The 12,456-nt window shown below is 40.4% G+C and overlaps 1 protein-coding gene across 1 annotated transcript; it reads left to right on the forward strand.

The window, feature by feature from the left end:
• The first annotated feature begins 695 nt into the window (after positions 1–695).
• On the forward strand, positions 696–12,446 carry dgkab (diacylglycerol kinase, alpha b). The gene is made up of 24 exons (XM_040203466.2): positions 696–1,092; positions 1,794–1,875; positions 3,037–3,113; positions 3,444–3,588; positions 3,971–4,045; positions 4,188–4,237; positions 4,465–4,539; positions 4,638–4,754; positions 4,903–5,020; positions 5,213–5,301; positions 7,097–7,204; positions 7,285–7,383; positions 7,490–7,540; positions 8,306–8,379; positions 8,510–8,584; positions 8,659–8,744; positions 8,837–8,926; positions 9,022–9,182; positions 9,261–9,325; positions 9,437–9,527; positions 10,089–10,269; positions 10,419–10,539; positions 10,650–10,710; positions 11,570–12,446. The coding sequence occupies exons 2-24, from the start codon at positions 1,803–1,805 to the stop codon at positions 11,648–11,650; spliced, it is 2,163 nt and encodes a 720-aa protein (XP_040059400.1). The 5' UTR covers positions 696–1,092; positions 1,794–1,802; the 3' UTR covers positions 11,651–12,446.
• The last annotated feature ends 10 nt before the right edge of the window (positions 12,447–12,456 follow it).

A 12,456-nucleotide genomic window follows, 5' to 3' on the forward strand; every position in this document is an offset into this window, starting at 1 on the left:
AAAATGTTACTTATATAAGCATGATAGTTAGTTTTTGATCTTGAAATGTTGACATGTTGATGCTTTTATCCATAGTGCGTATAACAGGTACCTTTATTTAATTTGTTTTATTAAATATTTTAAGAGATAATTTAATGATTTTAATAGATTTGGGATGTATGTGAATACATGTTATTCATTTGGGATACATTTGTACGGGGAAGTACAATTTAGGCTACTTATGGAAGATCATTTTGCACACATCACAAAAGCATATGTGGAAACATTTTTTAAAAATTCACATCAAGAAAAGTGGACCTTTGGTGTGTCAAACAAGATAATGTTTTGATCAAAAATGTCCATGCTATACACATTTCGCTTGCGATAAATTAATATGACATACATGAGTTCGATGTCAAAAGTAAACCACTGTCACATATAGATGAAAACATGTGTCATCTGTTACCACTCTACACAAGGACTCACCTCACACTTTTTGCCGGCCAACTTCCTCCATCTTGAGCTTGTTTATCTTCATCAATTTTTTTGATTTCATGTCCTACCTGTTCATCTAGCTTTTAGTGTTGGACATGTGCTCAACTAACAAGAAATATTTCACTGTCTATTGACTTGATAATTTCATATCAAATAACGAAAATTCAAATAAAATTCAAATTTTTAAAGCCCAGTTAATAACATTTTTTTCCTGTAAAAAGCTTCTGTGAGCAAGTTTATAATATTTAATTAATCTACATCTGCTCATCACTGTTAACCAGAGAGCTCGAAGCTTTTTTTTTTGGGCCTAAAGCCGCCGTATTTAGAAATGTGTTGACTTGCTGGCGGGTTTACAGTAAATCAAACAAGTGCACGTGCGTGTGCGTGGCTATTGCGTTTGTGTGACTGCGTGCACGCGCGAGGCGCTTCCACTGACAGTCATTATGCCACTAAAAGCTCCTCCTGCACTCATTTCCTAATCCCTTATCTCCGCTAATACCGCAACTGACATTTCCCCACGAGCACCAGCTGCCGTCGACCATCGCAACTAAAGTTCCGCGTTGAGAAGGTCGCGTTTGGATAAGCTGTTGTTTTGTTTTAGTCTAAGGAGACGAGAAGGTAAGGAGTCTCCGCGTGATTGACTGATATCCTGTGCAGCGAAATCGAAGAAAAGTAGAAACAAGTCGTGCCTGTCCCTCGGTCGGGAAGCCAAATCATAGATTAATCCCGTCCGATGGGCGCCGCTCAAAAGGTTGTTCGTGATCATTTCCGATTGTCAGTAACGTTACATTTCTGCACCGAGGGGCTTTTACAGGGAGAAGATGGGTGAGCACGTGTACCAGCACAGATATTATGTCGACAGGCTGGTGTCTCATTCATGTTTTCTTTTCTGCTGGTGACGTTCATGAAGCCTTTTATTACGTTTTAGCCTACATATCAAACTCATGTGGGCAGGTCCTCATCTTGTCAGATCTTGTAAGAAACTGTCGCCTCCTGTTCATGTTTCTAAGGGTCTAACTGAAAATGGAAATGATAAAAACCTCCCTTACTCATTGAATGTGTTACATTAAGCGTAATTGGCTCTAATTTTAGGATTCATCTGCTTGAAGGCCCGACTGTAAATATGTGGTTCAGATCTATGTCTTCACCCAAGAGGAGTGTGCATGCAGTCCAAAGAATGGGGCCAAACCAGTTATTGTCACCCAAAAGACCACACCTCTCTGTTTCTGCCGACTCTCTTTGTTAATGCTCTGTCTTGATGTTGTTCTCTTCTGTCGTCTCTGTGATGCCCCGTCGTTGGTCTCTCTTTGCACACCAAGCTGCTCGGCATGGCCTCGTCCGAGGATACAGAAGGCTCTTTGACTCCCGTGGATTTTATCCAGCTGCAGCATTACATGGAATGTAAGCGTCATCTTCTCATTAAACTTTATTTCAGCTTGTTAGTAACAGAGGCATGTCAATGCTGCACTTAACACAAAGAGATCAGCTGCAGAGGTTCTCACGGTCCTTGCTTTGGGGAAGAGGAGGAAGACACATAAGTATTTTTAGCTGCAGATTTTGAATGCACATACTTTACATATTTTGGAACAAATAGTTTCATGTACTCTACTTCACGCTTTTATTATTGTGCCACTTCTACATGTTCTCCATTGCAGTTCAAACGGAAATGTACATTTATTACACAGCTTTAGCAATAGTTATTTTCAATGTTAAATTAGATTGAGCAAAATACAAAAACAATGAGAGAAAAAGAGCAAAGCAATCTCTTGGGTGTGCATACCTCTCTGATCGCTGACTTACTTTAATGAGTTTCCAGCTACTTCAAAACTTGAGAATCCGTCCTTGGGGAGGTCAAGCCTTTCACAGCGAGTAAAAGTAGATGTAGTCACTAAACATCGGTTTATCAACTCCAAATCGTTCCATATAGATCTACCAAGGACGGTTCAGCGTCACTGCAGAATCACAAGGCAAGGCAATTTTATTTGATTAGTGCAGCAAGGCAATTCAAATTACCTCACATAAAACCATTAAAACATCCAAACATAAAGCAAGGAGACGTCCAAACAGTTAAGAACTTTGATTAACAAACAGCAACTCAAAACTCTAAATTATGAGCTGCACTTCAAGCTAATAGAGAATTAGGTAGACCTGTTGACAGGAAGCCAAAAGGCTAAAAATATTCAGCTGTACACTCATGAAATTAAATTGTTATGTAGGCTTTTAGTGTTGAGGGGGGGGGGCACTGTTGGATAATGGATGAAAAGATTAGAGACCCGCTCCTTGCAAACAGCACAGCCCAGATTTAATCTAGGATACACACAGCACGTCCACAATTAGTGATGAACTCGCTTTTGTTTGCCTGTTTTAGCATCCAGGATCCTCATTAATTAATCTGTGGGCCTAATGACAAAAGGACAAAGACCTGAGTTAGTTCCTAAGATTCTCTCGTTCTCAGTCTCTGCTTTGTCTATTGATTGAGCTCGAAACAGATCCATCTCCAAAATGTATAAACCTGTTTGCAATATCCTCTTTTTGAATCCACTTCATGTGTTCTCTTTGCAGATAGCAGTCAGAGGGTGAAAGATGTGATTAAGGAGTTTCAACCTGGTGGTCGGCTGGCCCAGCACAGCTTTAAAGAGGTGAGTCATACAACAGATCGTTGATGTGTGGTAAGTCTCACAATTATTTTACAGGATTGTCATTTCCCATTCTTTTGAATGATCTTTTTAGGAAGTCTCAGAAACAATTTTTCCTTAAAAAATCAAATTTTCAAACAAAGTATAAATATATTTCTATTCAATTAATATTGGGAATTTGTTTCTTCATTTAAGTTTATATTGACCTGCTGACTGGAATTACTATTTTTAATGTAATTATCTCAAAATTTAAATTGTTTTTTTTAATAGTCAATTGTCAAAGAATTATCTAAAATCACAGTCCTGTGACGATGAGTTCATTTCCGTCCACAGCGCGTGGATGCAGTGGGTTTCTGTCTCTTTCTCAAGACCTACCTAGAAGTAGATGACTTCCCTGCAGACTTCTGCCAGCGTCTTTTTCACTATTTTCAACATGTGGAGCATGATACTTCTGGCAAGAGCCCTCTGCCTGAAGGAGGTAAATATTTTGGAAAGTATGATCTCTTTTCACATTACAGCATGAAATCAGGCACGTGTTAAAAGTAACTGTCATGCTTAGCTCAGAGTGTCGCAGGGAAAACACCATACGACATCCTGAAAATAATCAAAGAATGCTACAAGGACTGTTTGCTGTTGGACATTTTGTTGAACGCCCACCTGTTTGTTTGGGTTTATTTTATCTTGCGCGGCTGCGTCACATGAGTAAAGCCGTAGGCGTGTTGTAGCTTCGGAGATAAGTGCAGCTGTTCAGATAACCAGGCTTGGATAGATTACTTGTTTTTATTGCTGCAGTAAATTTTCATTGGGAAAAAACATGATGTAATATATCAAAGGTTGATTCTGAAGTTCTTGATCTTCAGGTGGGGTCTTTCTTCGTGATGTTTCCTGTTACTTCTCAGTGCTGGAGGAAGGACAGCCACGCGAGAAGCTCGAATGTTGGTTCCATCCTCCATTTGTACATTTTATGACACGTTTGTCATAGTGCAACTGCATTTATTGTATCTTTTGCCACAGTTGAATCATTAGGATTGATGATCCAGAAACTGAAAATACTGACTGACTTTGTTTTGTTTCTAGTTACCTTCAAACTTTATGACAAAGACTGCAACCAACTCCTGGACAGCTCTGTAAGTTAATCAAAATCACAGAGAGCCTTATCCAGCTTCGCTCTGTAACAATGTGTGCCTAAATTAATAAAATATCTGGGATGCTTTTTTTTCTTGACTTGCAAAAGCTGACACATGTAGATTTATTGTTTACGATAAACAAACAAGTAATAGTTAAATAAGACTGTTTGTGATTTGTTGGCGGTCACACTCTTTTGAATGTGGACGGTAACTTGTGTCTCCATCAGGAGGTGGATCGTATAATCACCCAGATGATGCGAGCTGCTGATTACCTCGGGTGGGACGCGACTGAACTCAGACCAGTATGAGTCTCATTTTGATCCTTTTTTCATTTTTAAGCTTGTATTTTTGCTTTTGTTTCAGTGAATCCTAAATACTTACAATCTTTGTAATTGCACAGGTGCTCAAAGACATGATGACAGCGATCGATGTGGATGGCAGCGGCACAGTCACTCTGGAGGAATGGGTCAAGGGAGGCATGAACAATGTGCCTTTACTGGTTCTGCTTGGACTGAAGGTGACAGAACATTTGACTCCACATACATTTACATTTCCTGGCAACATCCCACATTTTGTCAGTAAATAAACCAACTGGAAATTGTCACCTAGTTCAGTGTCATGAACTGCGGTTCCACGTTTCTTCAATTTAGTCTTCTCGCCCACAGATGACCGAGAGAGATGGGCAGCATATTTGGAGGATGAAGCACTTCAACAAACCAACATACTGCAGCGTGTGTCACAGCATGCTGCTCGGCCTCGGGAAGCAGGGACTCTGCTGCACCTGTAAGAGCTCACTGCTGCCATCAGGGGGCGACCGTGCACCTCATACACATTACAAATGAAGGAAATGAAGCAGAAGAGTTGCGGCTAGTTTGCTTATAAGGTCCATTATTATATATAGCGGTATACATGTTTTCATGGATAACACTCTATCTTGAACTCATTCACTGCCATAACATTTGTTTTATCCCTCAGTTTGCAAGTACACGGTCCACAGTCATTGTGCCAACAAGAATCCTGAACCCTGCGCCCGTACCTTTGTCAGATCTAAGAAGGAGATTGGTGTAAGGACCCACACGACAGCCACTTCATTACTTATTTTACAATTCCAAACTTACATTCATATTTTCTAAATTAAAGGATTAGTCTACTGATGTTCCATGTCAACAAATCCCACGGCAACCAACCAAACCCAACATTGCATTAGACCGGATCTCAATACTTTCTCCAATGACCCTACTGAGCAGTATTCCTAAAGCAATTGAACCTTCACTAAGTCCCCTTTTTAAAAGAGTTTTCAAAACAGTTGGGCGCAGAAGTTTTTGCAAATATATCCGCTGCAAATTGATTCCTACTTGGTGCTCCAGAATATTTCCTTATTCAGGGAATGAAATGAAAGTTCATTTGAACTGCAATGGAGCTCTGCATCTTTAGAAATGAAATCAGGGAGTGGATATATGGACATGTTAGGGATAAATCCATGTTGGATTCAGCCATTTCCAAAGATTTGCTGACAATTACAAAAAGTATAGAATATTTTACCTTTTGTCTTAAAATTTATTTTTCTCAAAATTAAAAAATCTAATACTTGAATCCTGAGTTATTTCGTTTTTAAAACCACTGTTTTAAAGGTCAAGAAGGAGCTAAACCAGGGGTCTCAAACTCGCGGCCCGCGGGCCAATTGCGGCCCTCGGAACGATATTTTGTGGCCCCATCCTTAATATGAAAGTGTAATGTTAGTGCGCCCGCAAGTTTTATACTGTAACCCCACTGTCAGCTGCTGTGTGGGACATGTTATGATGTTCTGGTTTCCTACTGTGTGCTTGTCCAGTGAACGTGGCATGCATGTGACTGACATGGGGGGCGGGTCGTGTGTGTCGGCCGAGGTGCAGAGAGCAGGAGGGTGAAATTCAGTTTCCTGCCCTCTTTCGCGCAGGTGATCATGTGACTAACCGTTAGCATCGCTCGTTTAATAAGGTTTTCCTTTACGACTCACACTAACAACACATGAAGCATCTGACGTCACCGACGAGCGTCTCCGTCCATTACTACGCAGCTTCGATTCACGTAACTTCACGTTTGGCTATAAAGGAATTCCACGGTCACATGACCTTAGGTCTCCCCCGCTGAGTTAAAGGAGGACTAGTGTTGTAGTCTCATTCGGACCGATCCCCCAGGGTGGGGTTCAATGACTGCTTTTGAAAGTGAGTGTTAAGTTGTGTTATTGTCGACCAAGCCGTTCGGACGCTAGTCTGGCCCGCGTTCGGTTGAAGTGGGCTGCATCTGGCCCGCAGCTGATTTGAGTTTGAGACCCCTTAGCTAAACGTTCATATTTCTTAGGTATATTCAGGTATATATTAGGTATATTCATGTCAGTAAACAGAAAGAAGAAATTGCAGCAACAGTAAACAAATTAGCCCAGATAACGTTACAGTACATTAGGCTGTAATAAGTGCCGCCTGTTAGTGTTTTGTATGTGCAGTTTATAGCTGACACAGTCTGCTTCTCTCCTTAATTCCTAATTTTACACAAACGTAGATAATTAAGTGTTTAAGTGTTCAATATCTTTTTTTTTCTGTGAAATGTCACAACCAAAACTTACAACCTGTAAAGGAACACAACAGTGAACTGGACCACTTTGGTCCGCTGCTCCAAGAGGTTTCCAGAGTGCTGTAGGGATATTTCATCTGTTGATGCGTCTCTGCCTGTCAGTGGTTATCCACTTCAATTCAATTGGCACCACTCTACTGAATATCACCTCAACACTTGACACTATGAGTAAAAGTATTCAGGGAAATGATTCTGGGTAATTAGAAATATAACAGTAGTTGTGAATTACACCTTTTCTTCTCCTCTTAGGTAGCAGCTCACGACTGGATAAAAGCCGACAAGTCTACAAAGTGTCGGGTCTGCCACAAGAAGATCAAGACTTTAGCTGGGAGACGCTGTGTGTGGTGCCAGGAGATGGTGAGCAGCGTGTGCGTGTTTGGACATGAATTTGAGAACATCTCTTTGCTCGATGTTAACTGACACTTGTTTTCTTTAAGCGTCACGATGAGTGTATTTTCTTGGGCTTGTCGTCCTGCGATTGCGGACCACTGAGAGATCATATACTGCCTCCATGGGCCATACACGCCGTCCCAAAGGTAAAATGAGCAGCACTGTAAATTTGGCTTGAACAGATTTAGATTTCCCGGATAATTGTTAGTTAATTGTCTGGGTTTATTTTTGATTGTGGCATATTTCCTGCAGGAGGAAGACACCAGCTTGTTAAATGTCACCCCTGATGGCCACATCCTGCAGGTTATCAAATCTTCCTACACACTTTTATTCCTTTTCCAACCGTACACCCATGTGTTTTCTCTGTGCGGTCTGTTCCAAATCGTCTGCTCAAACTACCATCTGCAGTACACTGCTTTTGGGAGAATCTCCAGATTGAATGATTTGTCATGTTTTTTTTGGGAAGATTTCCACATTTAAAAGGACTGTGCCACTGTCTTTGAATTCTGTTAATATTCATTTTGTGTGTTGGATGAAGTCTTAGTCAAATACGTCCACTTCAGCTGGGACAAACCCACTGGTCAAGTATTTTAAATTTAAAGTATCAGATAATCACCTTCAACCTTCCTGCAGCATTATCCACTTCTACATGACTAAATATGCTGCTTCAGTTCTTGCTTCGTCTCAGTTAGCTTTGTGTCTTTTATTTAAATGCAAGCACATTTTTCAAAATTTACTAGCAATATTTTTTTAGTTGAATAGTCCTAAAATGTATCTGCCATGGTAATTACAATATATTATCAGCATATTTGAATATTAAGGAAATTCTAACTTTATTTGGTGAGAGAGAGAAGTCTCTGTGTGCTGGTCATTTATAAATAAGCCAATATCTTGAATAAGTCTACTTTATTTGACAGCTGCAGATATTGAAATTTCTCTGCCTGGTACTTATTATATACAATCCATGCAGTTGGTTGACTCACGGCATGTGTCCATATTTCCTTACATATCATGTATGTGATCTTCAAAGATCTTTTGGCTCTTAATCTGTCATGTATTCTTCTTCAGATTGTGTCGATTCCAAACATTCACCCTCTGCTGGTGTTTGTGAACCCAAAAAGTGGAGGAAAGCAAGGTTTACGGTAAGCTGCCTAAAGACTTCATATGTTTTTTAACACGTATCTTTCCATTTTTATCTGATTTTCAGAATAGGGCTCTCCCCACTTCCAGGTTGTGATTATTTGTGGGTGGGAACTTTTTTTTTTTCCACAGAGTGCTGAGGAAGTTTCAGTACCTGCTGAACCCACGTCAAGTGTACAACCTCTCCAATGGCGGTCCTGCTCCAGGGTACAGTTCACTCTCACCAATAAAACTGTGCACACTTCAGTTTGTTCACATCAATGATGCTATTGTTTCTTCAGACTACACTTCTTCCGCAATCTGCGTGAGTTCAGAATCTTGGTGTGTGGAGGAGATGGCACCGTTGGGTGGCTCCTGGACGCTATAGGTGCAGTGGGTCATTTTGGGGTTTCAGTGAGGTATCGAAAGATACATATCTCTGATGGTTCTGAAGGTTGAATAACTTTCCCGTCATTTCAGACAAAGAAAACCTGCAAGTGCATCCTCCAATAGCTGTCCTGCCTCTGGGCACCGGCAATGACCTGGCTCGCTGTCTGCGCTGGGGAGGAGGTGAAATCATCAGTACATTAATCCTACACTGAGACTGAAGTATTGACCCTGTCATCGGGGGCCTTCATTTACTTTATCTTCTTCCCCCAAAAAAGGCTACGACGGGTCAGACTTAAGAGAGATCCTGAAGGAGGTTGAAGCTAGCGAGTTGGTTCCCATGGACCGCTGGAGCATCCAGGTGATACCAGACGATCCACAGGAAGCTGGAGACCCTGTACCCTATGAGATCATTAACAACTACTTCTCTGTTGGAGTGGTGAGTCTTTGCCTCTGCAGGAAGAAATGTTAACATCATACATTCAAATGCAAATATATTACTGTATGACTTTGACAGGATGCCTCTATTGCTCATCGTTTCCACTCCATGAGAGAGAAATATCCCCAGAGGTTCAACAGCAGGTGAGGATTTATGCTCAACTGTTAACAGCGAGAGTCATTTATAATTAAATGTGAAACCGAGCTTCCTATTTTAAATAATAAAAGTGAAGCTTCTCTCTTTCTGTTTTTAAGAAGGAAGAACAAACTATGGTATTTAGAGTTTGCCACCTCTGAGACCATCTCTGCATCTTGCAAGAGGCTGAAGGAGTGCCTCACAATTGAGGTTAGAATATCTTGCATACATCTTACATTGTATTTGTAATTCACATCATTATCTTTACCAGGGGTATCATTCAATCGATTCCAGTGTGTGTGCACCTGTATCTGTCCATGGCGTATTGCCGCAACAGACTGCATAGTGTTTTGTGGGCCCAGTTATGTCTGCTTGCTCAAGGACCTCTTCTGGTTGTGTTGCCTCACCTTCTCTAAACACCTTTTACTGCCTCCCTGATACTGTCACTCATTTCCATGTGACTTCTCACAGTATACTGGCAACCGACCCCTGACTGCTCAGAGTATGAAGTATTTTAAGTATGAAATATTTTAATCAACCAGTTGAAGCCGATTGCTTTTAATCGCTGTACCTTTTGGCAACATTTTTTTACAACACCTTTGGTTATAACCAGCGGTTTAGCCAATTTTGGGTTTCACACAATGCAGCAGTGGTGATTGCAGACACACCTGGTGGAGATCTGCACTGTTCTGAGCACACCTGTTTTGTAATGTTAAAGTCTTTTATAACTTGGTTCAGTTGTGTAACCAGTTATTGTTTTGCCTCCATCAGTGCCGTGGAAAGTTTGTAGACCTGAGCAGCATGTCTCTTGAGGGCATAGCTGTCCTCAACATACCCAGCATGCATGGAGGCTCCAACCTTTGGGGCGAGTCCAAGAAGCCTAATAGCGGGCCAGGAGTGGAGCACAGTGAAATTATCACTGACCCTGAACTTCTTAAAACAATCTCTCAAGGTTTGTATTCTGCTTAATATGACAAAATATTGTCAGTAAACCTTCTCGCCTTCTTGCGTAATGATGCCATCAGCGGGGTTGTTTACATCCCTGATTTATTCTTTTACAAACTCTTTGAACTTGGTTTGTGTGTGTTTTGCACTCTGCAGATATGAGTGACAAGCTGTTGGAGGTGGTGGGGCTGGAAGGAGCCATAGAAATGGGACAGATCTACACCGGACTCAAGAGTGCTGGGCATAGACTAGCTCAGACTTCTCAAATTACCATCAGGTTGTGTACATGATTTGTTTCTTTTAGCTATAAAATGTACATGTTTGACATACTGTTCACACACAGTACAAATAGCACAGTATAATTAGATCTCTCCTTCCTTTGTGCAGGACAATCAAAGCCCTCCCTATGCAAATCGATGGGGAGCCCTGGATGCAGCCCCCATGTACAGTAAGTGACATAATCCAGTGTAAATCAGTACAAAGAGATTTATTCATTACAGTCTGGGATCACAGCATTGTAGTGTACAACAAAGTTACATTTATTCTTTTTTTGCAGATAAAGAAAGTACAAATAAGAGAAACAATGTTTCAGTCAGAAAACCATTGTAAATATTCACCCTGATTATGTTGATCAGTGTGAGCTGTTTAAAGCCAGTTAGAGAGAGGGCGGAATTTGAGATGGCTCAGGGTTATTGCACAGCAGGTGTTTGAGGATCTCATTTGGAATATATCATTACATTTATTTAGCAGACAATTTTTTTCCACAGTGATTAGTCATCGCGCCAACACATTATGCACAATTTGAAGGCTATGGCTTACTCATTTGAACAGGGGAAGATAAAGGATTAAATCATTAACCCTGTGATTCATTGCAAACCACCCATTCCTATTTACAATTCATAGTGTCATAATCTTGACATTTACAGCCAGAGGAAATATTAAATCAAAAAACAAATGGCATCCAAGATCAAGTTTTCTTTCAAAAATAACGCACAATAACAATGCTACAAATTGATAAACGTTCGGCAGACAAAATATTACAAGCAGCTTTCAGTACAATGTAAAGCAATACAGCAGCAATACAAACCGTAGCCTCAAAAATAATTAAATTAAAGTCTGGTGGATTCAAGGAGAACATTGATATATCGGAGAAAGTGATGTTTCTTCAAATAAGATTTTACATTTAAATTTCAAACGGGAATCTTTGATTAAAGCTGAGATGTTTTTTGACATCACTCAATCTATAATGATATGAACCCAAACAATGAAAATGTGCATCACTAAAGCGGTTGTATTTTTTATTATAGATCCACATACGTCACAAGAACCAAGCTAACATGCTGATGGCTGCACCAACAAAATCAACCGGCTTCTTTCACCACAAGTAGCCTGACACATCCACAGCAGCACCCTCCAGTCTGCTGAGAGCCAAGACGGGACGCCTACACCACTGCAATGATGCAGGGAGAGCAATGATGCAAGAGAGACGTCTGTCTCTGACTTTGTAACAGTGTGGTTCTTTTATTCTGTAATAGTGTGTGTTTTGGACTTAATCCCTAATATAATTGTACAAACTTGACTACTCAGTGTGATTATTGCTGTTGTGTGCCAACTGTAATATAATGCATTCATTTTTGAGTCATGTTGTGGATCTTGTGTGTGAATGAATACATTGTCTTATTTTGTGATTGTGTTGTGCTCCATCACATTAACAATAGTTTTATCTGTACTTCCTAAGACAGCTGGTGTTGAACCGGCTTTGTTCAGCCCTCAGACGTTCACATCGGCTCACCTTGTTCAACAATCTTTTCTCTCTCAGTGTGCATCCAACTGAAAGCTAAATGTATGATGTCATTATTTCAGTGTGCAGTCACACAATACACAGACGCCTTCAGAAATTAAATGAAATATGGTATATTCCATAGAATAATATATTATGTGACTAGAAAAATGTTTCAGTGATGTGTCTTTCAGGCATCTGGTGCTGTGAGTTTAGTGTGTAGTCTATTAGCGCAAACAGTAGTAGTAGTAGTAGTAGTACATGTGTATCATGTCTGCATGTAATTTATCATCTTGTCTTAATGTTAGAATGTGTAGCTGTCAAGCATCACATTGACAGCATGTATTGCATTGTCCTCAGAAATAATCACAATCTGTGGCTCCACTAAAAGTCTCTTTTTAATATACTGGCCGA

Source organism: Gasterosteus aculeatus, chromosome 17 (assembly GCF_964276395.1).
Source record: "Gasterosteus aculeatus chromosome 17, fGasAcu3.hap1.1, whole genome shotgun sequence".
NCBI lineage: Eukaryota > Metazoa > Chordata > Actinopteri > Perciformes > Gasterosteidae > Gasterosteus > Gasterosteus aculeatus.